The 27436-nt window shown below is 34.9% G+C and overlaps 4 protein-coding genes across 6 annotated transcripts; 1 reads left to right on the forward strand and 3 right to left on the reverse strand.

Annotated features, from left to right (window-relative positions):
- The first annotated feature begins 415 nt into the window (after positions 1-415).
- Positions 416-3599, forward strand: BIGYIN (Tetratricopeptide repeat (TPR)-like superfamily protein). The gene is made up of 5 exons (XM_007028481.3): positions 416-656; positions 1089-1227; positions 1964-2085; positions 3161-3224; positions 3310-3599. Exons 1-5 carry the CDS (start codon positions 564-566, stop codon positions 3393-3395), a joined length of 504 nt encoding a protein of 167 aa, XP_007028543.3. The 5' UTR covers positions 416-563; the 3' UTR covers positions 3396-3599.
- A 602-nt stretch (positions 3600-4201) lies between these two features.
- Positions 4202-8249, reverse strand: NRPE5 (Eukaryotic rpb5 RNA polymerase subunit family protein). The gene is made up of 4 exons (XM_007028482.3): positions 7907-8249; positions 6513-6689; positions 5133-5246; positions 4202-4852 (listed from the first exon to the last, which is right to left on the reverse strand). Exons 1-4 carry the CDS (start codon positions 8174-8176, stop codon positions 4727-4729), a joined length of 687 nt encoding a protein of 228 aa, XP_007028544.3. The 5' UTR covers positions 8177-8249; the 3' UTR covers positions 4202-4726.
- A 1265-nt stretch (positions 8250-9514) lies between these two features.
- On the reverse strand, positions 9515-11436 carry LOC18598797 (Glutaredoxin family protein). Its single transcript, XM_007028484.3, has one exon. It carries the CDS (start codon positions 11121-11123, stop codon positions 9936-9938), a length of 1188 nt encoding a protein of 395 aa, XP_007028546.3. The 5' UTR covers positions 11124-11436; the 3' UTR covers positions 9515-9935.
- An 11870-nt stretch (positions 11437-23306) lies between these two features.
- Positions 23307-27094, reverse strand: LOC18598798 (Pentatricopeptide repeat (PPR) superfamily protein). 3 transcript variants are annotated; one of them, XM_007028486.3, is made up of 4 exons: positions 24505-27094; positions 24055-24150; positions 23659-23862; positions 23307-23554 (listed from the first exon to the last, which is right to left on the reverse strand). In XM_007028486.3, exon 1 carries the CDS (start codon positions 26958-26960, stop codon positions 25065-25067), a length of 1896 nt encoding a protein of 631 aa, XP_007028548.1. In that variant the 5' UTR covers positions 26961-27094; the 3' UTR covers positions 23307-23554; positions 23659-23862; positions 24055-24150; positions 24505-25064. The 3 variants fall into 3 exon arrangements, with proteins under 3 accessions (XP_007028548.1, XP_007028547.1, XP_017976183.1); XM_007028485.3 differs by having other exon boundaries at positions 23307-23567; XM_018120694.2 differs by having other exon boundaries at positions 23307-23862.
- Positions 27095-27436: the final 342 nt, after the last annotated feature.

A 27436-nucleotide genomic window follows, 5' to 3' on the forward strand; every position in this document is an offset into this window, starting at 1 on the left:
TTTCTAGTGATCATTATATTTTTATATGATATTAATATGATATTAACGTGAAGTATAAAAATATTAAATAATAATCATTATAATTGTAATACGTAAACATATTCAATTATTGTCAAGTGATATAAAATGATAATTATTGATTTGATCAAAGTAATTTATCAATAGTTAATCATAAAAAGTTATTTGATATAAAATGAAAATATAAAAATTTAATTAGATGTAATATAACAAATAAATATTTACTTAGAGTTTAAAAAATAATTTAAACTTTTTTTAGATATGATGTATTTTTCTTTCAATATAAGAAAGCTTAAAATATTTCACGTGGCAACTACCAATCAGGGGAAAGTCAATTTCTTAATCCTCAAGTGCTGCGCAACGGATTTATCCATTCGCAAAGTTTCTTGGCGTGGCTCTCTTAACAGTGAAAGGCCCCAAAATGTGTAAGATAAAATCAGAATTTGGAAATTAAACAAAAGAGAGAGGGAGACAGAGAAAAAGGGGCATAAATATCAAGCTAAACCCCCGTCAAAATTTGCTGATAGAGCACTGATAATTGAAAAATGGAAGCGAAGATAGGAAAATTTTTCGAATCGGTCGGCTCCTTCTTCGGTGGTGCTGATCAAATCCCCTGGTGCGACCGCGACATCATTGTTGTAAGTATACATTCAGCTTTTCCATTTCTTCTTTGAAAGTTTATCCAATTTAAATTGGATTATTAAGTATTCCGTTTATCCCATTGATTGGTTAATTTTGTCATTTGGGGTTTTATTTTTTGCTCATCTATAGTTTTTTTCCCCTTAGATTAAGAGAAAAAAACATCAAAAGATTTTGAGTGTTGGAGGTATATATCAGGTATTAGGATAGATTGTAAGCACCCACAGTAAAGATTTGAATTTCACAAGCAAGTCTAAATGCTTGCCATCATAGCAATCCTGAAGTTTAGAATTATAAGAAAGTGGCAGGAAAATGCAACGTTTTTTATGTTGTTGTCTTATTTTACTGGGATTTAGGTATTTCGTGGATACACATGTTTGCTTCCCATTCATTATTTTGGCATTTGATTTTGACTGTGGTGTTGGTGGAAGGCCTGTGAGAGAGAAGTTGCAGATGCTGCTAAGGGTGATTTGGAGGAGCTGAAGAGTGAAAGCATCATGCGGCTTTCATGGGCACTTGTTCACTCTAGGCAAGCTGAAGACGTGCAGCGTGGGATAGCTATGCTTGAAGGTCAATTATTTGTACCATCTTCCCTAACTGATGGGTTTTTAGTGTTGTTTAACACATTAATGTTTACTAACTTTTTGTAGCATGTACTCTTTCTACCACATGACCTCTTTGTAATTGTATTGGAGTAATAGGGATTCAATATTGTCAACATAAATATTTTTCAAATATTACTCATGTTGATAATATTCTAGTTTCATAGGTGGTCTCTCTGTCTCCCCTCTTTCCTTACTTTTCTCCTTCTAATTGCTTTGGCTAATTGTACATTTTTACCTGTTTCTAATAATTTTCTAATATCGATGGCTATGCTTTTGACTTGGCCCTTCTGTTTTTTCTAAGCCTGATTTTGGTTTCTTTGTTACTTTTGTGTTCCTAATCATGAGTCATAGTTATTCTAATTGTCTTCACAGCGCTTGTTTAGTATTTCCATCGTTGCTGGTAATGCATCCGTCTAATACCTTCTATGCAATGTATCTGGATACTAGAAGTGTCTGTTAGCCCTTCCCTATGAGTAATTAAAGCATTAAACTTTTCAGTTAAAATATTAAAGATATCCTTCTGCCACCATCTCTTCCAGCCCCACTTATGGTCCTTAGCAATTTCCCTTGTCGCCGCTTTGTTGTTTGAATAAATCTTGTTCTTATTTAACTTTCCTTGTTTTATTTGTTTGTTGCTTTCAGTTTATAACTTTATCTATTATGTTATGGTGGCTCAAACTCAACGATGGTTGTCTTTGCAGCATCATTGGCTAATAGCAGCTCTCCATTGCAGCACAGGGAGAAACTTTATCTTCTGGCTGTTGGATATTATAGAACTGGTGAATACTCAAGAAGTCGACAACTTGTAGAGCAGTGTTTGGAGGTTTGTCTGTGTTTCCTTAACCCTTTTTCTATTCAAAAACAAATTCTTGGTGGTCATGCATTTTACCTACTCTGAATGTTTTAGCGTTGATCAATGCTCAGTCAGCACTCTTTAACCCACAATATATTGCCCATCTAAAGTAAGCGAAACAGTGTAATGAGGGACACTTTTGTGAGGGGTAGAGGTGGGTAATGGCAAGAAGATGATTTGTTAACCTTCGTAATTAGTGGAAATTCTTAATATTAATACCTATGCCTTTCGTTTACTAAATCGATGAATTGATTTGGTACCTATTTTAAATAGGTTGTGTCTACCATTTAAAATTGATTGTTTAAACTATGAATGGGGTCTGTTCCAAAGAAGTAATAATCAGACATACTCAACAAATATGAAAATTGACAAACATAATATTGAACGCTAAATCTTATATTGATAGCTGAGAAATGATTTGTGTAAAATGTTGAGGATAAAGGGATTTGTTCTATCATGACAGTGCTGGGAAATGATCCCATTTGCCTATCCATTCCTCTTCTCCTTTCTTTTTGAAAGTCCATTTATTTTACCGTATAATTTTCCTAGGTACATGGCATGATTAATTTGACTATAATAATCATTCTATCCTTTGATAACGTTAGTATTGATATTGTATATAAATTATTCTTTTAGTTTGGCCTTGAAAGTTCTAAAAAAATTGGCTAGAAAGAAACAACAAGAGCAAGAGTCCTTAATGGCAAACATCTTGGAAGCACAACTCAACTCCTAGCTCTACCGCCTGGCATTTCTTTAGTGGGCTATAGGCTGTGTGTGTTTAATTATTTGCATTTTCTCTGGTTTAGTGCTCCAAATTCTTCTGTGTCTACCTTTAAACTTTTTGATAGCACTATGTTTTAACTTGCACAACATGACACCGTAGGTCTGTGTCTTCCCTCCGTTAGAACTTTGGTATTTTGTCTTTATTAGTCCAACACTGCCCAGTGTGGTGCATTTCTTACACATTTGCTTTATTGAAACGTTTGTTTTTGGTGTTTTATTTTGGTTTCTTATCTTATGTCTTATGTGACTACTGGTTTTGTAGATTGCACCAGATTGGAGGCAAGCTCTTGCCCTGAAGAAGACAGTTGAGGATCGTATTGCTAAAGGTGATAACTATAATTTTCTTACAAATTTTAGAATTAATTATAGCATAGACTGAAAGAATGATGAATATATTTTGTGTTAATATAGATGGTGTTATTGGAATTGGCATCACTGCTACTGCTGTGGGACTTATTGCGGGTGGAATTGCCGCAGCATTGTCTCGCAAGAAATGATAAAACCAAAATTGTGCCCATGAGATTGCGCCCTCCAAGTATCTTGCTGATTTTACTGGAAAAATAAGTGACAAAAGTAAAGTTGTAGCATCTCTTGGTTTTAGAATGTATTGCTACAGGTGGTTTTGATCCGGTTTGGCATGCCTAGCTGATAGAAATGAGAGTTTCGTTAATAGATATGACAAAGACACTATTCTCTGACCATATTGTAAATGCTTTTTTTTTTGGGCGTTTTGTGTGATCAACTTGAGTTACTGTTAGCATTTTGCAGTTTGCTGTCATGGGGAAATTGCATGAATTTGCTACCTGTGAAAAGGTATATAGATATGCATGGACAAGATTAAACTGTAATTATTCCTTTTAGCATACGCTGATAGTTCTTTGATGCGGTACGTCAGTAGTGCCTACAAAGCATCCAGATGGTAAAAAGAGTGATGGCACGCATGGCAGTAATGATGCCTCCAACGGCATGATAGAAAATCCTTCCTTTTCTGTTTATTTTTAAGGATGAAAGACTTGTTGCAGACGGTGCAGCGAAAACGAGATATTGAAGTTACAGCATGTCAATTGCTGGATGCTTTCGCAATTGTACTAGTTTTAGCACCAAGGCCAGCAAGAGAGCGGTTGGCACCCATTGTTGAATAGTAACTTTTTCGTTTCTTTAGCCCCAGCATGCTTTTTATCAATGGTACCATATCTCCAATTTCGAAACTATTTGCCAACCAACTAGACCCAAGTTGATAAAAAAAAGTCAAACAAAATCCAAATCCAAAATGACATGACACAAACTTAAAGAAACCCTCATCTGAAACAACATGAACCCAAGATTGATTCAATCTAAATCCATAATAATCCAAGCTTAATACTGAAAATTAAAACGATCGAATTTGTATAAAATGTTATTTTACAAATGCAAAATTTAATTACCACTTTTATTCTCAAGACAACTGGACTTGAAAACGACCTGAATCCATCAAGATCCAAACTCGAGGTGATCCGAATCCAAAATAACTGACCTGAACCTGCCGGTTTGCCACCTCTAATTTTCCCTCATCTATCTCTGTCGATGGTGATGGAAGCCATTCCACCCACAATTCTTGTTTTACCTTGAGTAGGAGTCACAACATATTTTCTAAAACTAAAACATTAGTTCTACATTTTGCACCGTCAGCTGCTTGATTAAAGATAGAAAGACTTGGTAGACTCAACCAGTGTTCATAAAGAGTAAACAGATGTCACACGAAGCAACCACAAAGAAGGATGGGCAAAAACTTAACAAGTACGCCTGCAACTTCCCACAGGAAGATACAAAGGGAAACCGCATCACGGCATCACCAAACGCATCGGTAGGTGACATGTGACTGGGTGATCTCACCATCATACATAACTTTGACCACCTGACCCCTTTCATAACCATAATATCTTGCAATGGCATCTTTCTTTAACAATCTAGGAAGCTGGAAATAATTATAAATTCAAATCAAATGCCAAACAGTTAGTGACTGTAAGTCTGTAACCACTAAAGCCTACCAAAAATAAACATAAAGATGCAATATTTTGTCATGCAGCTGCCCTAAAATTTGGTATAGGTTTAAATCTTCACAACTAACATTGCATATATGATGTATGCACATCTTTTTAGTGCAACATATGTCTGAACGACAACAACAATATGAAAGCTAACGATGACATGTGTATGTAATATTTGACCAAAGCTCTTAATGTTTTAAGACTAACCTGTTTCTCTTCTATACTGTACTTCTGCAAGAGCTTTTGTTTCTCTTGTTCTGTCAATACCTGATGCTTGGGCTTTAACACATGCTTCGTAATATTAACTAGTAAGTCAGTGATCTGAGAACCAAGAAACACAAAGTAAAGGAGATATTAGGGGTACAAGATGGTTTGAACAAGTTGCATATTAGATATGAGGAGACAAAAGGAGTTGGCATCCCACAACCATAATGGATGTAAAGAACTAATTTCTTGACTTAAATGTACAATGCCATGTAAAGCCTGTTTCAAAAGTTACAAATTTATCCTTGAGAGATTTGACAAGGATTACATATTATCATAAGATGGAAAGATTATGAGAATAATTAACCAATTTCTAACAGTATGTGGTCTATAAACTAATAAAGACTAATACTGTAAATAGAAGATTTCTTTCAAAAAAAAGAAAAAGTAAAAATTTTCATTTTTCAGAGACAAAAAACCAATGATCAAGCCAATCGTCTATAGCTGATTGTCTATATCTATGTCCAGAGTTTACTTCACTCGGTGGACTAGCTGCTGGAAGGAAAGAAACTTACAATCTTATAGGGATAGAATCAATCTTGGCAAATTCTTTTGAATTTATAGAATTGGCACAGGAAATATAAGGTCAGTTGAAGATTGCAGACTGTAGTACAATTTTTAAGCTTTACATTGTTGATAACAATATAGAGAACTTATAACCTATGACTAGAACTAGTAGTGCAAAATAACATCTCAATTTTGGTTAGTACAAACCACCTGAAGAAAAGACTGTCAACATAAGCCGCATGTTAGAAAAAAATGCATGTTCCTTGCATGCTGATGGCTATATCTCCTGATGTAATCTAGAGACAAAGATGTGTAAGCAATTCCACAAGGATGTGGCACCTTCTGAAACTATTTAAAAAATGTTTAAATTCAAAATTGAATCATTAAATGAGTATAAAAATAAAATGACGCACATAATCTTGCTTTTAGTTCCCATAGAAACTTCAATAGTGAAATGCAATACACTCATTAGCAGTTTTCATCCTTCATATACCAACCTTAAGCTCTAAGTTCAAAATTGCCACCACAAGTAGGCTAAAGAGATCAACTAATAAGCATGTTATCTCTGCCTTTATTATAATAAACTACTGAAAAATATCAAATAATATGAACCAAAGAGAGAGAGAAGCATTGATGTATCAACAAGTGTGTAAATGTATGAAGCACGGCTTAGGGCATGCAGCAGCAATTTTCAGGACATGAAAGGCCTAGCAGCCAAAGCTTTTGAGTACGAAAACATTTTCATGTATCAAATTGAATTTACAGAACCAATGTCCATGAAAGTAACAAAGACAAGACTTGTATTACAAAATTTACCTGGAATATCTCCACTTTAAATGAGAAAAGGTCCAGAGCCTTTAAAGCTTGGTTTGTTATGTGGTTTTGCAAGACTAATATCAACCCAGTCAAACTTTCTTTGTTAGTAATTAGACCAGCAATGAGACGAATCCCACTAACTTTAACCATACCAGGCCCATAGAAAACTACCAGAATCTGCTAGGAAAAAATCATTAATTAGAGAAAAAAAATTTCCTTTTATATATTGCAGATCACATAAAGAATAAAGAATTACTTCTCAATACAGACTGGCAGCAATTAACAAGAAAAAAGGTAGTACATCAGTCCAAGAAAAAGACGCAATCTTTTGATAGCAAGATATAAAATGAAGTGTTTGATACTTCAGCTTTGTTATCAGTTAATCTACATAAGTTTCTGAGTTGTGCTCAAACTTCATAAGCCTCAAACTTCATCCAATACTTTAAATGAAATAGCAAACCGAATAAATGGCTGAAAGGTGCTGTGTCATTAAATGAGATATTGGATTGCCCAAAAAAAAAAATTCTCCAACAATACTAAATCATAAAAAAAAATGTTTCCTCCCCATGCAACCAATTTGACATTGTGGAAGTACAGGACAAATCGCACTTCATTCTGGGCAGATGAAAGCCAATCATTCTAGTCACAATAACGCAATCTTATTTCAACTATAGTATTACCAAACATGATCATATATAGTGGCTGGAATCAACGGAAGACTGCAACCATAATATACTGAGAGTAACATCAATGCAGATTTCACAAAGATCTATATGGAGCATTCTTACTGGGGCTAGCTCAGGTGGAGGGTTGGAGAGAGATCTTAGATTAAAACAGTAGCGCTCTATTGTAGGAAACACGAGATAGTAGCAACTCATATGGAAGGCAAAGTGTGTAGTAATTCAGAGTTCCTCAAAACTGATAAACTCACACTGAGACATGTTATGCCTAGTTCCTACATATCTTTTTTCTGAAAACTTACGAACTCAGAGAAAACAATTTGTAGGTGAAGAGAGAGAGAGAGAGAGAGAGAGAGAGAGAGAGAGAGAGATAATCATAGATTTTAACAAGTTAAAATACTCCATTTGTGAAGAAAAGTTTAGGAACATACAAACTAAAACCTATGGCTGCCAAAGTCAGGTGGCATTGTTTGTAAGTAGCAGGGTCTGGGCATTATTGACTTAGACCAAATTATATTGAACAATTTTTTAGGAACATGCAACTGAGTCCTCCAACTTCAAAACACATGCAATAGGTAGATTCTTATCTAATGATACAATGAATCACCATAATCATATTTTTCCACCAAGATCAAAAATTGAGTAAAGAGCAGCCCCAACATAAAGCAAAGCCAGAAAAAAAGGGGAAAAAAAAGAAAATAAAGCATTACTTACCCGCTTCGAAGGGTCAGTTTTATGAGTAGCAGAGAGTCTGAGACGATCAAAATCAGGGCTTTGGCCATAGATGGCTCGAAATTCTTGAAGGGAGAGGTTGATTTCAGAGATGGGTACGGCATAACCTCTGTCCCTCAGCATCTCTAGCACAGTTCTCCGTGACAGGTAGTATCGGTGACTCTCCGTACTGCCATCGTCCACGACGCCACTCAAGCACTTCCCCAAAGCTTCTCCGTTTGACCCATCTCCTTCCAACCCATTCCCTTCCATTTTTGTCTTCCTCGCGGGAGTGGGGGTGAACGTGATGCTGTGGTTTTAGAGGTTTATTTCTGGGCCGGACTTGGAACAGCTGCTGCCTCAGTTAAATTCAATGAAACATATAAATTGATAGTAAGGTGAGGTTTGGGTTTTAAAATCTTAGCGACCCAAAGCCTAACCCAGAAAATGACCTACGCTGCCGGCCTAGAATGGCCCAACTTGTTCACTTGCTCTGTTGCTGTAAGTTGGTGGATGTATTGTTATCAATGTTTAAACCCTCAAGATCAAATCTTTTATCTTCTCCAACCAAAACGAGGGAAGAATCAATAAGAACATAATATGGAGTGGCTGAGTTTCTCCTTTGACTGCAACGCACATGCGCGGGTTTTTTTTTTTTTTTTTGATGTTTGTGGGTTTACGACATTAATTATTCAACCATGGTCCATGGGGACGCACAGTCTGTCCCCTGTTTCGATTTTAAGGGCTGCCTGCCTTGATCAGTACTCCATTGATTTCTGCTCCGCCCATCCGTACTGTACACAGTATATTTAAAGATGATGTTTTAGGTCTATTTGGGTAATTGTTTTTTCCTCTTTATTGGCTGCACGGCACATATGCAACAAATTCCAGTGAAGTATTGTTCTTTTAGCCTTAGAAAAAAAGTTTTTGAAACTTGAAAAGAATGGATTAAGAGCTCATCCAATGATTGTCCCAACACATAATGCTACTGCTTCCTGCAGCTCTGTCAAGAACGGAATCTTTATTGCTTTCTTTATTTTAAATCCAATCTTCATCTTTTCTTTTTAAACACAGTAACTCGCTCACTTATCATGCAGCTTATCTATGTGCTTCTTAAAGACTATGGTCTACATTTGCCCTATCCTTCTATTGAGAATTCATAGATCATTTTAGATTAAGTTTGCTGACTTTTTAAAATAAAATCGAATTCTTCCCTCTCGGATCATTTCGAGTTAGATTTTTGAGTCATTCGAGTTCAGGTTATTCGACTTATTTCGGAAGTTAAGTTAGGCAAGTTTGGGTTTGGATGGAGATGGAGTTCACAGTTCAGATGGGTCCAACAAGGTTTTCAAGTTACCTTAGCTTTGCCAACTATAATTGGTGTTAAATTATATGTCTCAAATTGATGCCACACACAGTTTAAACCTGTTAATGGAACTAATACCAGGTTCAGACCTTGTATTGGGAACGAGATTCACTACAAACTATGGCACCAAAAAGAGAAACATTTGAAACAAGGGTGAAATGGCAACTAGATCAAGTAGGTGATGAATTAACTTTCACATAACTAACATACATAAAAAAAAAAAAAAAAAAAGGGAAAAAAGGAAAGAAACCAAGGAATTGAGCATGCTCATATTTATAGTTGATGTTATAAACATTGCCGCTGCTTGTTCTACTGAAATAAATCTATTTTACAAGAAACAATACCAAATCAAGACCAAGGGCCAACGAAGAAGAACAAGAACAAGACAAACGTGCATAGAAATGCTTCACAAACTTCAAACAATTGGATCTTGAACATCAAAACTGTCACATTTTTATTTCATACAGCTCGGAATGACGATGAACAATAAGAACCATCTGCTGGACAGTATAGGCAGACCACAAAGAAACTAGTAGCAAACAATACCCTACTACAAATAGCAATTCAAGGAGTTAGTCAAACTAGAGACATTTTGTTTTTTATAATCTTCATCCACAAATTAAATATAAGATGTATGCATCCCCTAATCAGCATTTGGCTTAGTTATCATGAGCAACAACCAGGGCACCTTATTAACCCATTCTCATTGCAATCTGGACACCTTATCAACTTCCCTTCATCTTCCTCAAATACCTTTCTGCTCCCATTACATTTGGGACATGGCACAAACCTAGCATCCCCACAACCTTCACAAACAATTCTAGGATCTCTAACTGGAAACCCATCCAAAAGCTTGGCCAATTCTCCACTCTCATTAAGCTGTTTAATCTCTTCTACACCACCAACATGCTTTCCCTTGATGAACACTTGTGGCAGACAAATTACTTTCCCTCCAAGTAGACTTTGCAACTCATTTCTATACACACAGTCCATTGAGATATCCCTCTCATCTACGGGCACTCTAAATCCTCTAAATATCATTCTAACAGAACAACAATCCTCATAGGTCTTTCTTATTCCTCTTAAGCTTGTAAAATATAATACAATTCTGTTTTCAGTGCTTGGCACTTTAAACCAACTATCTGATAATGAAGAACATGAAGGACTAGAACCCACAGATATTGTACTTCTGGACTCATTGCTTCCTAACTGCCTGGAAGATAAGGCTCGTCTATAACTTGAAACCACATTTGGGTCAAGTTTTGATAGCAAAGATTCTTCAGATAAATGTTTCCATAATGGCTTCGTCAACGATGGCTTAGTTGGTTTATAATCCTCCAATTTCTTTACAGGCACATCAAGACTCTTACTGTTAAACGCGTTAGATTTCGATGAAAGCTCATCCGAATGAGTATTAACAAAAGAATTAGTCTTACCCAGATCAAAATCACAGTCATCATCAAGCCCATCCATGAGCTCCCAGGTGTTGATGACAGAATCTGGAGACAATGACTCATCTTGGTCTGCATGAACTGGTGAGTTGTTGTGGTGCGGTGGTTGATTTGGCTGATGATCAGAGAAATCCTGGCTGCTCATTTCAGAAGTTTTGGTGTCAATGAGCAGGAGAGAGCCATATGTAGTAGATGTTAAAGAGACAAGGTGGTGGGTATCGCCTTTCCTGAGTGGCGGGTGGTGAACAAGAGGAGTGGGGAGTGAAAGAGCTCTAGGAACTGGTGGTGGTGAAGAATGTGAAGACACCATTGATTCTAGAGAAGAGCAAGAATATGGATCTTCTGGAGAATTATTGCTTTTGGTGAAAAGAGTAGTGTTGGGTCTTGAAGCAGAACAGCCCATGAACGAAGAATCTTTTGCTTCCCCCCCTCCAGACTGTTGTTTCGCTTTTTTGGATTATGGGGTTGGAGTTTGTGGCTTAAAGAGAAGACCTTTATTTTGGGGTAGTTTTGGTTCTGCTTTTTGGTTTCCTTTCAGATGGAGAAAGAGGGAGAAAGGGAATTCTAGCGGTAGATCGGGTGCATTTCTGAAGGCTTAGAGGGAAAGGCAGAGAAGGAATGGCGTTGGTGGGAAAGAGCTGTCAAGAGAGTTGGGAGTGAAAGATGGTGATATTAATGCAGTTTGGAGGCTGGAAAGTTTGTGTTTAGAGTTTGAATTGATATGATAATAGATGGATAATAGTAGTTGGCAATTAGCACAAGACAACAGATGAAGAAGTTTGGATAGAGACAAAGAGGTAAGTCTCGTGCTAGATTTGGAGTTGTTTTAAGGTGTGTTTGGTTTTAATTTTTTATGCAATAAAACCACTGTTTCTTGGCTCATGTTTGGTAATTTGGGAAACTCACAAGACTGAATGAGGTGACCTTCTCTGTTACTATATTTTGTTTTGGATGCCATGTCACAATCTCTTGCTTGGTTATTGGACTCAACTAGATTTTGCACATGTAAATCCATAAAAGCAGGTCTTGGTATTGAGGAAAGCAGGTCAGTGCCAGCCACACTGTGTTTTCTACATCATCCTTTCTTCCAAACTTCTTTTTCCCTTCCTTCTGCTTTATGCAAGAATTTAACCATTTACACTAAAACATACTACACTACTAAACATAGGTTTTCCTAAGGAATTCTTTAGGGGGTATTTGTTCAAGTATTTCTTTCATTTTAATTTGAGTGTCCATCCTATTGTTTTAGAATAATTTAAAAATATGTCTATTTCTCTCAAAAGGAAAACTATTTTTCTGATATTGTCATCAATTAAATATTAACTTTAAGTAGATCCTCAAACTTTTATAACACTTCAAAAGATAAAATTTGTAAGTAAACAAAAAAAGGATATCACATGAGAATTTATGCAACTATTACATGAGAATTTATTCTATAAATAATTGAGTGAAACACCAAATGAAATTCTCAATGTGAGTCATGTTCGTTGAATAACAAGCACTCGCATATTACTTTAAATCTCCCCATATTTCAAATTAGAAGATCAATTGTTCACTTCATAAATGAGGAACATAACCATATGTTAGTCTCTCCATTTTATCAATTCTCAATCTCAATAAAGCATGGACTAGGAACATCTAGGAATAATGCTTTAGTGCAATAGGGATCTCACAATTATAACACTTTATAATTACCTTTGCAAACCATACCTTGCACCATAGACTTTATCTTATTAGTTAATAATAACAATTATAAGCATAAAGGAAAAAAAAAGCCTTTATTAACTAATGTAATGCTTAAAATAACATAATGCATCCCTACACCCAATTGATTCGATTATAGGGCATACACTATCACTATCAATCTCTCAATTACTTTAAAGCCAATCGCTTATATATATAATACCAAATCCTTCCATGTGTTGATCGTGTTTTTGCTGGGACAAAGCCTCAATGAATGGATCTACTAGGTCATCCTTTGTGGGCACATGCTTAATCTTCATGTCACCTCCCAATATGATCTCTTTAATCAAGTGATAACATCGTATTACATGTTTGGATCTTTAGTGATGTAGAACCCCAATTTTTACATAAGGACAAATTAGTAATTTGACCTAATGGTATAGTGGACATTTCCTTGGTGAGCCTTTTGTCCTCTATCATTCATGATTTCGATTATTGATTATAGTCTTTTCCATGTTTTTTATCCTTCATGGCCTTGCAAACTTAGCTGTCACCATTGAAAGCAAAAATTTTTCTAAGTCTAGAAAGGAAAAAAATGTATGATTTTTGTAAAACAATTTAATGAAAATGAAAAAAGGCTGTAATGGTTCCTTTGATATTGAAATGGCTTAAATGATTTTTCTATAATTTTAGAAGTACGTTTGCAATGATTAATGAGAACTCAAAATTTAATTTCAACTAAACTTTTTTTATTTTGTTCTTAGAACCAAAATTTAGATGTTGATTCTTTTGAAATTTGATTTTTTAGATATTTTTATTGGATCCGAATAGGGGGTGTTTCTTACATTTATTTAAATGGAATAAAATGTAAATAAGCTTAGGACTTGTTAAAGACACCTAAAGTGCATTATGGACAAAATTTATCGATGCATGATGATAATGTATCGATAGATTCAACCTAGAACCAAATGTATCAATAGATTTAGAAATCTATTGATATATTAGACGCAAATTTGAAAAAAATAAAGGTATTTCAAACTTTTCCTCCAATAAAACACACCCTAAAATCCCCAAAACCCCTCGACCGCCTTCATTCATCCTCAACATGACTTTTCACCTCTCTGTTCCCTATTTTCACTCCAAACATCAAGGATCTTCTTCAAGTGTTTAAAAATCATTCTCAAGCTCAACTTTTGATTTTACACACTCCTCGAGGTAAAGTTTTCTCACTTCTCACACTTAAACTTTTGATTTTGATTTCCATAATCTCTGGATTTTTAAAAAATCCATTTTTAATCTTTAAACTCTAGGGACTAAACCTCACCAAGTTAAGGTTACAAGACACTTTAACTTGTTACCTCTTAAAACTCACTATTAAGTTAAATTATAATTGTTGATTTTAGATTGATGGATGATTAAAGAAGTTTATGGAAGGATAAATGGTTATTTGTCAAGGATAGAGTTAGAGAACAAGATATTGGTGATAGAAAGTTGGATGTTAGGTACTGTTGAACAAATTGGTATTTTTGGAAAACCGAGTGTTCGACGAAAGGTGTTATGGAAGAGGCATGCTTCAACGAGGTGGGTAGATATGATGTTTTTAATTATTTTGATATAATTAAGCATGCATATTCTACAACCTCGCATAAAAATGTATTTCAATGTATTTGTTATGAACAGTAGTTTTACAGTATGTTTTGATTAAAGCTATATATGTTATGTAAATATGTCTATTATGTATTAGTTTTGAGTATGGGGAACAAACCTTTCAAATCTTTGTTATCTCAAAATTTGATATTTGTCTATGATTGATTAATGATTTGATGATCTTGAATCTTTGAGGTGAGGAATGATTTTCCTTTGATGAAACCATAGCATTTGGTCAATCTGTCTTTGAGATTATGGATTTGGTTGATGACCAAAATTTCGTTTTGTCTTAACCCTTGATCTATTGGTGAATGGATTCACCCCTTCGTTCGAAAACAAACTTTTGGATATTTGAAAATATGTAATATGTATTCATGGAGCCTATTTGTGATAAGGACTTGTAGCTAACAATAGTAGCCATTAGCCATTATGTATAATGATTTGTTTGTTTGTTGGTAACTAACAAAGTTCTACCCCTTTTGTTATATGGTAGGTGACTATATGTACCAAACCGTTCTAGTGTGATGACACTATTTGATTTGATTGTCCTTCTCATCTAATACTCCATGATTTTTTTGAATTGATATTTGATATATTTGATTTGGACTTTGGATATTTGTTTGGTTTGATGAACTTTGATTATTTGATTATGTATGGATATTAGTGTCACATCCCATTTTCTGTAAGGATTGTGACTAGCACTAGGACCTATGCAAAAATGGCCCATTAAACCCCAATAAGCCTCTTAACATCATTTTTCATCAATCAAGCAAATTTAGCTCATTTTCCATCATCACCATCATTCATGCATAACATGAGTCATATAATCATAAGCATTAGTACATAGGCGAATCACACGATTATGGACTTCTCAACATAAAGATGTGAACGGTTTCATTCATAGTAATTGTATCTAGTACATTTCATATAAATTCTGTAAATTGACACCTTAAGTGCTCACAAGGCCTCGGGTCCTCATTCATAGCATTTAAATAACATCATAAGAAATATCTTGCCATGTAATGGCTTAACAATAATCCTTAACAAACATTTATAAATGGAAAATTAAAGACCGACTTGTCAAGCAGTACATGACTCGACTCTATAGGCTTTAAGAAAGCTACTATACCACCTACCAAGAAAGAAGAACAGATCACGTCTCTCTGACTTGGGTGGCTGATAAGCTAATACTAATTTGTAATTAAAAATAATATGTGAGTCATAAAAATTTCGTGAGTGAATATGGGAAAGAGACAAGCCAAGGGGGAGAGTTTTCGCATAAATTACATCATTAATGTAAACATGATCTTGAGATAAACATACTTCATTTTCAAATTTCTCGTAAAATAGAGTTGTCATAAATGTCTCATTTTCATAATGAAATCAACATTTCATAAACATATAGTTCACTAAATAAGTTGAATAATTATGAAAATCCTTTAGGAAAAACAAGGAAGTTATACCATACTTGTGGTATTGGATCCTCCTAAAAAGAAATGATACTTAAGCATATAACCCAAACTAAGGGTGATTTGCTCCAATCTTTCCATAAATAATGTGAGCTACTCATGTGCTCAAGATTCTCCAAGAGAAACCAATTATAACATTTAGTGATTGTTGTTCAACCCATATAACACAAGTAAGCATTTTTCCTTTTTATATAACTTAAATGATCATTTTCAATCCATAAAACTCAAGTGGCCATTCTTTCTTTATAATCTATATCTCAACCAATGCATTGGGATTTATTCTAACTATTAACCCATCTTCACTATCGTATAACTTAAAGTTTAATCTACCACTCAATCAAACATCATAAACACAAGAAACATTCACAAGAAGTATCACTATAACAAAAGTAATATAATCATGAATGCATGATGCCTATTGGATCCTAGCCCATATTTGGGGTAGTAAATGGCACATTGACCTCAATCACATGGAGCGTCGTCACCATGTAATGAAATTTCGCCTCACCATGTGTGGGGACCACTCTACTCATATCATTGTGCGTTGGCACCACATGTGGAATGTTACCTCACAACGTGAGAAACACTATCATCATCATCATCATACTAGGTGCAATTCACCATGTGTGGAATGTTACCTCATATCGTGTGGAGCGCTATCATCATCATATTGGAGACAATTTACCATGTGTGGAATGTTACCTCACACCATGTGAAAGCTCTAGGAAACAATCACATAGAAAGTATTATCTCATATCTTAATTTATCATCAATACATAATCAAAATAAAATCATGTTATGCCTTAGATCTCTTATAGGGTATGTGAAAACTACATCACATATTATCACAAAGAAACATGATTCACATGTTATATATTTCTCATTTAAAATATATCATAAGCAAAGGTGGGAACGTCTACCTCCACCAAGCGTTCATCTTTATTTTCCATAACAACAATTTAGGTATTAATTTACCTTGAATCGTAATCCTCTGAAAATACTCAATCATCATGCTAATCATCAAGTATAAAGGCGGTAGCTAACATCCACTTGTCATCCATAAATTCATACACAATTCTTACTTGTAATCATACCGGAATTGAAGCTTTTGAAGTAAAACATTTGAAAGGGCTTGTCCTCCTTTATTGAAAACTAATACATAGTTGTAATATTTACATACATATATAGGTTTCAAAACTTCTTTGAAGACATTTGGATAAAATCATTTGATTCAATATTGTAAACATGGCATTCAAATCATGCAAGTCAAACAACTTAATAAAGCATGCTTAGTTTTACCGAATTAAAATACTTAAAAAGGTTTATCCACTCACCTTGACAAAAACATGGTTCCAAGCCTTGCTTCGTCAAACCTTACTCATTCGACAATACTTGAGCTCAACAATCATCTATAGAATAAATCCCATCATAAGTTTTTAGTTTCTAGCAAACCCATTTTTTAAACTAGTAGATTTATTAAAAAATCCTTCTCTTAAGTTTCAATAAATTTTCATATTTCAAACCCAATCCATAAATGAACAACCTTAACTTTCCTTACCTTCACAACCTCCTTGAAGAGCAAAACCCCTAAATTCCTTAGCCTAAAAACTTATTTGAATGAGCTGAAATTAGAAAATCCTAATGTTATGTCATACCCATGAGATTTAAACTCAAAAATTCCAAATCTTACCTTAGATTTAAGTTGGAAGGTTGAATCTTTGTCCAATGGGGTATTAGGGGTGAGCGTCAGTCAGTTTCGGTTTTGGGAGAAACAAAAACCGCCTAAACCGAGCTTTTTTGATGATCGATCGAAACTGACCAATCATAAGGAAAAATCGATCAACCGAAATAGACTTCGGTTTCTGTCGATTTTGGTTGGTTTGAGGGTGCATTGAAATCAAGAGAAAAATATACCTTGAAGATGAGATGATAAATTGACAGTAGCTTAGCAAGAGATGAACGGTGACGAAGAGGATGATGCCGACACTAGCAGAAGAATCATTGGCGACGGCAGGCGATAGTAAGGACTCGACAACGAAATGACCAAGGTAAAGAAGAAGGGTTTTAAGGTTTCAAATGAGGTTGATTTGTAGAGAAAATGTTAAAATTGGGGAGGAAAAAGAAGAAAAAGAAGGGATTTATGAGGGTATAAAGGGAATTTCATTTTATGGGTCAGTTTTTCGGTTTGCTAGGGTGGGGAGGAAGTGTCATCGGAGACCGAGCAGACTAACTCCCTTAACCGCTGGTTAAAATTGACGCCACAGCTGGCATAGAAAAATCGAATCAATTGTGGCCACCAACGTCAGTTCCGGTCGGTTACACAGTTGCAACCAACCGGTTGCTCACTCTTATCAAGTATTAGGAAGTTGAAAGAAGGTTTAGATGGTGTTAAGGACTAGTTGTAAGCTTAAAAAGTGTAAAATGAATTTTATGGCTTGAGTTGGGTTTTATATTTTTTTTCCACGCTAGAGCCCAAGAACCGACTTCTTGATTTCCAAGAATTAATTCTTTGGAATTCCAAACTTGCAAGAACCAACTTCTTGATTTCCTGGAATGATTCTTGGAATTTTAGACTTGCAAAAACCAACTTCTCAATTTCTAAGAATCGATTCTTTTAATCCAAAAGCTATTCTAACTTGTACGAATAGATTTTTCCTTACTTGAGGTTGATTCTTGACACTTCCAATAGATATCTAAGGTTCATGTACACCTTAGAATCAAACTCTCTTGCCCTAGAATAGATCCTTCGAGCTTAGATTTGTAAAAATTACCTTTTTTTGGCCGTCATTTCATATCATACTCTCATTCATTTATCTTACATCAATTAGAACATCATCATAGCAAGAACTTCACGCCATTGTAGTTGAGAAAACTCATCCATCATCTTACATTGTATGGAATAATAATTCATTCACATAATCCAAAGGCTATCATATTAAAGCTTAATCAATATCTTTGGTTTCCTTTTTCATCCATTCTTGCAACCATCATTCTCCCATGAATATAACTCAATAATATGAAGAAATTAAACATTAATGACTAGAAATTTTCATTGGTAATTATCACCAATTATAATTCTTAAAAGTTCAAATTTTTACCAAATTTCACAATATGAAAATGTGTGGTTTTACAAATAGTCTTGGGTGTGGTCCTAATAATGAGTTTAGGCTGAAAATTTGGATTGTATACAAAATCTATTGATACATTTGACAATGTATCGATAGATTCCCGTTAGTCACGTTTGGTTTACATTTGCTTTGAAATTTATTGATACATTTAAATAATGTATGGATTGATTGAACAATCTATCGATACTTTTGAGCAATGGATCGATAAATTAGGCTTATTTTGAGATTTGACAGTTTTCAAAAGCTTTTTTAAAGAGGAAAAATGAATGTTTTTTAAAACCAAATGTTTGAAAATCTTGATTTACATTTTAAACACTTCTAGTTTGATTCTTAACACTAAATTTCATTTGAATTATTTGTATCGGTTCATAAAAATTTAAATTCATTTCAGAGACTTATGAATCAATTTATAAACAATTATTTTATTGAAACAACTTTGTATCATTTGAAAAAAAAATGGACTCTGAAGATCTTTGAATATTTGATTACGCTTAGGAAACGGACTCCAAAATTGTTTGGATATATGATTTCACTTGGAAAGTGGACTTTGAAATTATTTGGATATTTGATTATGTTTGGGAAACGGACTTTGGAATTCTTTGGTTATTTGGTTACGCTTGGGAAACAGACTTTGAAATTCTTTAGATATTGGATTATGCTTAAGAAGCAGATTTACGAATAGTTAATAAATGGGTATTTGCATTACTTTGAAAGTGTATTTGACAAACACTCTTCCCTTTAGCTTGTTCCCCCTCCCCGTATCCACTCACGAAGTTATTTATAACTCAAACATGTAAAATGCATTTGTTATTTCAGATACTAGACTGCTTGGCTCGCTGTCTCTTGAAATGAGCTATTACTGCTGTTGATTTTTTTGTAGGTGTTCAACAAGGCATTCAATAGGCGTCAACCGTTTGTTTTGAGTTGTACTCCGTTGGTCTGATCTGTTATGTTTTGTTTGTCATGGATGTTGACTATGTTTACATTTTGTAACACATTATGTATTTTGATATTGTCATGGGATGGCTTATATTTTGGAATCGCCACAAGGTGGTTTTTGTTGATCTTTGAAAAGTTTTGCTTCTGCACTTTAAGCACAAAATCGTGCAAACTAATATATTCTGAAATTTGATAAATATACATATGTTATTATACATACCTTGTATATGATTCCTTGGTGATGAGTCTCATAATGTAAATTTGAGTAATTTTTTTATTAGTTTCAACGCTTGCTTGAGTTAAGAGGGTCACTCCCATCGATACCCTTGCGTTGATCATGGTCTTCGGGTTTGGGTCGTGATAAATGAGACCTTGGTTCCTTTGCTTAGGCAATGGCTCCATTTTTGTTATAATACAAAAGTATTGTTTCAATAATACTTGCAACCACATTTAGTTCAACAATGAACTTTCTGATCCAAAAATTGCCCCTTTCATTGCCTCAAACACAGAGATGTATTTGATATCGATTGTAAAATCTATGGTCATCTCTTGTTTGGAACTCTTTAAACTAATCACTCTGCATTCAAAATAAATACATATCCACCATGCGACCTGCTATCATCATTGTCAGGTTAAAAGCACACATCACTAAAACCTTAACCTAGAGTTCAACTGTTATGTAGATTAAGAAATATCCTTAATTCTTCTCAAGTACTTAAGGATATTCATCACTACTATCCAGTAATGTTCACCTAGATTAAATTGGTACCTTCTCACAACAATTAAAGCATATGATACATTTAGTCTAGTTCATAGCATCGCATACATGATGGATCCAACTATTGAGACATATGGTATCTTATCCATGTTATTTCTCTCTTATTTTGTATTAAGACACATGTCTTTGAAGAGATATATGCATGTGGCATAGGCCAGTATCCTTTCTTAGATTCTTCCATGCTAAACCTCTTTAGCACTTTGTTTATCTAGGTAGATTGGGAGAGTCCAAGCAACCTTTTAGATCTATCTTTATCAATATTTATTCCCATAATTTAGGTTGCTTCTCCCAAGTCCTTCATGAAGAACTTTTTGCACAACCAAATCTTTATAAATTGTAGCATTGGTATTTCATTTCCCATAAGCAATATGTCATCCACGTATAAAACTTGAAAAATGACTGCACTCCCAATAGTCTTCTTGTGCACACTTTGCATATTCTCATTTTTTATAAAATCAAACTCTTTAATTGTCTCATCAAAATAAATATTTCATCTCTTAGATATCTGCTTAAGTCCATAGATGGACTCTTGAAACTTGCATGCTTTGTTGGCATTCTCTTTGGATATGAAACATTAAACTTGATCATATACACTTTTTCTTGTAAAAAATCATGTTAAGAAATGCAGCTTTCACATTCATCTGTTATATCTCATAATCATGATATGCAACTATAGTAAGCAAAATCCTCTTATTCTTTTCAAATTAGCCTTTTCTCTAGTCAAGCTTACCTTTAATTGTAGTTATGTTTCAATCAATATACTTTTAGCCAGATTCCACTTTCTTTTTTTGAAATCAATTTCTTTTTCTCTTTTTCAAAATGGATTTTTCCTTCTCTTTTTGAAGAAACAATCTTGGGTTTAAAATCAATTTCTTTCAAAAGGATTTGAATGAGGTAAGATGGAATTAAATAGACTAAAATTTCAGCCCAAATCCCAACTTGCAATTTTAAATTTTTTACCCAAATTTTGTATTTTAACCAACCAACGAGCCGTTGACAAATGGCAAAGTGAAAGGGAGAGAAGGGAAAAATCCATCATTTGTCGTGTGATAAATCACATTATATGTCTTATGGATATAAAAATGACAATTAAAATCAGACTTAAAATTTATTAACTTTTCATTACGATTTAAGAATTTGTGCAGGTATAATAAAAGAATTAAAATTTTTCTGAAGTTAAAGGACTTCTTTGGTTACCATAAAAGTGTAGGAATTCAATTATAAAAAGTAATACAGTTCAACGACTTTTTCAGTTCTTTAAGCCTTTCGCCATTGGTAGTTGTGTGGAGGTTAGAAAGGGTTAGTTTAATCACGTGCATTTATTAATTGGTAGGTGGAAGTAGCCGTTTGGTTTAAAACTAAAATGATGAGCCTAGCTCAAGATTTCAACCACCTGGAGTCCACTTAACGTCGCAACAAATCCATCATGCTTAACACTCTAGGTAAGGACAAAGAGAAATGAAGGTGTCTTATGTTGCAAATTCCTCATGTAGTAACATTTATGTTTCATTAAGGACTTACTAAGTAATTTATTTGAACTTATGCTATAAATATATAAACGACAAAAATTTTTTTTTAAAAAAAATGTTAATTCCATTTGGATGGCTTACTTTTCTGACACGTCAATACATGTCATATAATTATTGTGTTTGATTTTACTGATAAATTTTCAAGTTAACAAATGATCTTCCTGACTAAATTAATTATAATTATTTCTTTCTAAATATACAGTATATAGCCTTATTCGAATAAGTTACCCTTCAAATTACCCTAGATCACACTCTATTATTTCTTGTCCCTTCAACTCTTTTCTTAGACTTAGGCTTAGGGTTGTTAATGTTTGAATATTTTTAATTAGATTTTTCAATTGGTTCATAGCAAGCAAACCATTCATTCACCAAAAACAAAACGGCAAGTAATATCTGACACTGGCAGTCTATGAAGCAATTTGCAGGCAATCACGGTAGCGGGCAGAGTGTCTGAGTAAGTACAGATAAAAGCAAAATGTAACATTGTAAACCCTTCTCTATTTACTTTACCCACAACACAAATTGTTTCATTTTACACAAGAAAGTTCATTTCCACTTCTAAACTAGGCATGGGCATCCAAAATTCATGTCCAACGTACAAACTGAAATCATTGAGGCTCTGATAGCCTTTGAGAACCATAAGACCAAATTATTCTGGCTAATGAAAGATTGAATCATTACATAAATAGCATTGAATCTCATAAGTTTTATCTTTAACAAGTTGTTATTAAGATGTCCCAACTGAAATCTAGATGATGAAGATCAGCAAGTAGAGAAATTATAAGAGTTGGATATTGAGATTATGACCTGCTTCCATGTTGGGTATGAAAGGTTCATGAAAATTAATACTATATTCTAAGTAAAGTGCTTCTAAATTAAATGTTACAATGTAGTATTTTAGGATTTTAATGAACATTATTCATCTACACCAAACCAAACGCTTTAATGTTTTCTTTTTAACCACTACGTTACATTGAAACGTTGCAGTAATAAAGCATCAGACGCAATAATTGAGTGATGAATCCAATAGAGAGCGTTTTGTGTAAGTGGGCATGTTTGTACCCTAACAAGCAGATTGAAGTAGACATATGACAAAATGCGGAGGACCACATAGTACCCAATTTATAGGTGTAAGTCAGCCACACCATGACTCCATTGCTTTGTTTGTGGGGCATTTCATCCAACTTTTGATAATTAGAAAAGGGAGAAAATATCTGCTCCTAATATCATATTCTATGACCAAATTAAAGCTGCAAACCACCCCACCCAAATTGAACATCTCAGGTAAAAAGGAAGTGAAAATAGGCTTTTGCTTCGCTCAAACTTGACCTCACTCTGTTTGGATTTTTTTTATACATATATATATATATATATATATTAACATTCATATCTGATCTATTGACAAACAGATCATTTTGAATCTCATATTTTTCATTATAAGAAACCTTTTGTGCAGAACATAACCAAGATTTGAGACAAACCAAACCTGAAGCAACCAAGAATCAAGATGACTTGAACTCTGAATGAACTTGACCATAGAATGACCTCAAGTCAAGACAGCTTGGGCCAATTCCCCGGTTTAAGAAGCTGGGAGACCACCCCTTGGGCTGACTTTTGATCTCCTCTTCATCCCTAATTCTCTTACGTTTCAAATTCTGGTCCTGGATTCATTTGCTACATTGAATACAAAGTGCAGCAACAGATATATAATGTTTTGCACCATAAAGCGAATATGATTTTCAAAAGAGTTTCAACTGGGTCCTACCTTAGACAATGGGAAGAGCAAACAGAAAGCAACTATGCATCAACTCCTCAAAAAAGTGCTTGAATTTGTCAACCTTCTGACATGGCATTTGACACCAATTTGATGATTTTTCTCCCCCTACTTATAATCCTTCTGATGCCCAAAGCAGCAAGCACTTGCAGTGGTTAGTAGAAGAAAGTAGATAGAAATTGCAAAGGAGCAGACCTGCAAATTAAGATTTCAACTTCAGCTTCACAAACAGATGGACAAGATTTAAACAGGTCTTTAATTGGAGGGAAAGTATGACAAAACATTACTAAAAGAATAAGACAATTTTCAGACAAACAGGATACATCTCTCTGTTCAAGTTAATCAATAGCACCTCAATAGAAAGGTAGGAATCGAAACCAAACTTACATTCCAACAGGATTTCAAATATGAGTTAGTATTAGGCAATGCTCATCCTAAGACCACACAGGGACATGACTTTCATGCTTGCCAATCAGCCCAATCCTGCAAGATGTAAGCAATATTATCAGGTAAGAAAACTCAAGCAATCTGATTATCTTCCCAAACGTGCTTGAGCGTTTTCATGCAACTCAAGCCGATTGGTGAATTTACTTCACCACTAAACAATGGCTGGGTGAAGAGTTCTACCAATCATCAGAAAAATTTTAAAAAATGGTATAATAATGATTTGTAAGATTTCAGATATATTTTCAAGAATACTGTGGCCTATTCCCAAATCGATTTCAGTTTTTTCAAGGTAGCAAATAAGTAAATGAGAAATCCAGGAACAGTAAATGCACATCTATATTAAGCTGAAACATATAAGGCTGATTGGCAGTAAAGGAGAATGATAAGAACCTTTAGCTATGCAAGATAGTGCCATCTTTTTAAATGTCATCCGGAGCTACTTAAGGAATATTTCTTCATTTCCAAAAGAAGCAAAGTTAAAAACAAATAGTGGGAAGTACTTTAATTGCTGCTCATGCTGCTATTGCCATGGCCATTGCTAAGGATAGTAGCATATTCTAGAAAAAAGCTTGAATTAGATGTACCAACACTTAGTTGGAACCAATCCTCTTCTTTTTCATCTCCTCTTGAGCTACAAACATTAAGATATCACGAATTTTTCCTTGCAAAAAGCAAAATAGACAAGCAAAGACTGCAGCAATGGGAAAGAATGGCACAAACTCTCTATGTATGACAATGTCCTGTTATGTCTGGTGCAGATAAAGAAACAATAGCAACTGTACCCTCTTTATAAGATATCTAGTGTTTGCTAGTACCGGTATGGCAATAAATACTTTGTTTGGTAGTACAAATGAATGTCACCGACCATAAAATGGGCTTTCCTTCTCCAAAATCATCTCTGGTAGTAATCCCTTATATTGTTCTATAAGAGACATCAGCAGATAAAAAACTCATATCACCAGAAAATCATCATCCTTCATATAATCATTATTTGGTATACTTCCAGCCTTCCTCATTTTTGCATGAAGTTCACACAGTAATGGGTAAAGAAGATTGGCATGACAACGAGACTTGGCACCAGCCACAAACACATGAACTTTATTCCCTACTTCTATCCAGCTGCAACCTGGCTGCTTCTTCAATCCCTTATTCTTCATTTTCAACCTTACCTTACCAGCATCCCTCCATTTTCCTCTTGAAGCATATATGTTAGACAACAACATGTGAGTGCCTACATTCTCTGGTTCTGTCTCTAAAATCTTTTCTGCAGCCAGCTTCCCTAAATTCACATCCCCGTGAACATGACATCCAGCAAGAAGAGCTTCCCAAATAGATGCTGATGGTTTAGTGCCAAGCCGCATAATGAATTCAAAGGCTTCCTTGAGCTTCCCTGCTCGACTGCATAGGTCAACCAAGCATGCATAGTGGTCCTCCTTGACCTGAATGGACTTGTCTCTCACAAGCTCATCAAAGTACCTTAACCCATCCTCCACCATACCAGAATGGCTGCATGCAGAAAGCAAAGCCACATATGTAGCACCATTAGGTTTAAAACCAAAACCAGACATTTTTTTGAACAAGCTGATAGCCTCCCCACCACACCCATGGTGTGCATAAGCTGCAATCATACCATTCCACGAAACCACATCCCTCTGGCTTATTAAGCCATCATCAAACATCCTCCTAGCAGCATTCAATTCCCCACATTTTGAGTACATATTAATAATTGCAGATACAACAATTTCACTACACTGATAAATTGTTTTAGCTAATGTCTGATGAACCTGCTGTCCTTCAAAGAGACCAGCTAAGTCACTACATGCACTCAAAACACTCACAAAAGTTCCCTCATTGGGCTTTACCCCATCCTCTGCCATCATTTTTGAGAAAATCTTCAATGCTTCCTCACTTTGCTCATCTTGTACATATCCTGTAATCATAGTAGTCCAAGAAACGACATTCTTACGTGGCACCTTATCAAACAATTTCTCAGCCCTCTTCAACTCCCCATTCTGAATAAACCCTGTGATCATAGCATTCCAGGAAGACAAATTCCTCTCTGGCATCCTCTCAAACAACTCAAAAGCCTCATCCAACTTCATATTCTGAGAATACCCAGTGATCATTGCATTCCACGACACCACATTCCTCTCAGGCATCCTATCAAAAACCCTCCTAGCCTCATCAATCTTCCCATTCTTCGCCAACCCAGCAACCATCGCTGTCCACGAAATAACATCCCTTTTAGGCATCCTATCAAACAATCCCCTTGCATCCTCAACCCTTCCACATTGTGCCAATGCAGTTAACATCGTATTCCATGACACCACGTTTCTCTCAGGCATTTCCTGGAACAATTCAAAAGCCTTACCAACCATCCCATTTTGCACATATCCATCAACCATAGTATTCCAAGATACAACATTTTTAACCGGCATTTCGTCAAACAACCTCTTGGCTTCTAAAATTCGATTTGACCTCATATAACCACTTAGCATCGCAGTCCACGTTACCACATTCTTCTTTGAATCAACTCTATCGAACAGTCTCCTTGCTTCCTCAATCAAGCCAAGCTTGATATACCCAGAAATCAGTGCAGTCCAAGTTATTACATCTTTATCTCTATCAGGCATTTGATCGAACAGTTTCCGTACTTGGCTGATTTTACCTTCTGTGCTAAGCTTGGTGATGAGCCAATTGGATTGTGCCACGCTTGAATTGGCGCTGTAATCGATACTAGGTATGGTAGTTTTGGATTTGACAGAATGGAGAGCATTTAAGCTTAGTAGAATGGTTAATTTATTAAAATAACGGAATGAAATTGATGCTCGAGGAATGACCAACATCTCCCTAAAACCGATGGAATTGGATATTAACTGTTAATAACTGATTTCTGTTTCTGAGACAAAAGATTATGAATGTTAATCATCGACATGCATAGCCAACGCCCCTTTTTGCATATCACATCAACATTCAAACATCAAATAGTTTAAGCCTTTAGCATATGTGTATATATATATATATACTGTAGCAAAATTTCATAGTAAAATTTGCTGTTACAGAATTTTACCAAGTCAAGTTTGACAAAACTTCATATAGATAAAACTAACACAATAATTTGCTCCCTCAACCTTCCAATAACGTTTATTGTACACAAATTTGATAACATTTCCATTCAATTCCGATGATGACCAAGTTACCATATTTAGCTCCTCTCCAGAAAATTTTAATTTGCTTTCTAACACTGCAATTCCAATCCAAAGTAAAGAGTTGACGATAGGATGGTGGGTTCAGAGCTGTATAAAGTTTAGGCACAAGGACA

This window comes from Theobroma cacao, chromosome 5 (assembly GCF_053813885.1).
Source record: "Theobroma cacao isolate CCN51 chromosome 5, ASM5381388v1, whole genome shotgun sequence".
NCBI lineage: Eukaryota > Viridiplantae > Streptophyta > Magnoliopsida > Malvales > Malvaceae > Theobroma > Theobroma cacao.

What these genes read in the sequence shown, in the direction of transcription:
- LOC18598798 (XM_007028486.3), bottom strand. Translation starts at nt 26,960, where the DNA reads ATGTTGGTCATTCCTCGAGCATCAATTTCATTCCGTTATTTTAATAAA.
- LOC18598797 (XM_007028484.3), bottom strand. Translation starts at nt 11,123, where the DNA reads ATGGGCTGTTCTGCTTCAAGACCCAACACTACTCTTTTCACCAAAAGC.
- NRPE5 (XM_007028482.3), bottom strand. Translation starts at nt 8,176, where the DNA reads ATGGAAGGGAATGGGTTGGAAGGAGATGGGTCAAACGGAGAAGCTTTG. An exon ending in AAACTGACCCTTCGAAGCGG is followed by an intron (nt 6,690 to 7,906) that starts GTAAGTAATGCT and finishes TTTTCCTAGCAG; the next exon opens with ATTCTGGTAGTTTTCTATGG. An exon ending in TTAAAGTGGAGATATTCCAG is followed by an intron (nt 5,247 to 6,512) that starts GTAAATTTTGTA and finishes CTTGGTTCTCAG; the next exon opens with ATCACTGACTTACTAGTTAA.
- BIGYIN (XM_007028481.3), top strand. Translation starts at nt 564, where the DNA reads ATGGAAGCGAAGATAGGAAAATTTTTCGAATCGGTCGGCTCCTTCTTC. An exon ending in TGGGATAGCTATGCTTGAAG is followed by an intron (nt 1,228 to 1,963) that starts GTCAATTATTTG and finishes TTGTCTTTGCAG; the next exon opens with CATCATTGGCTAATAGCAGC. An exon ending in TGAGGATCGTATTGCTAAAG is followed by an intron (nt 3,225 to 3,309) that starts GTGATAACTATA and finishes GTGTTAATATAG; the next exon opens with ATGGTGTTATTGGAATTGGC.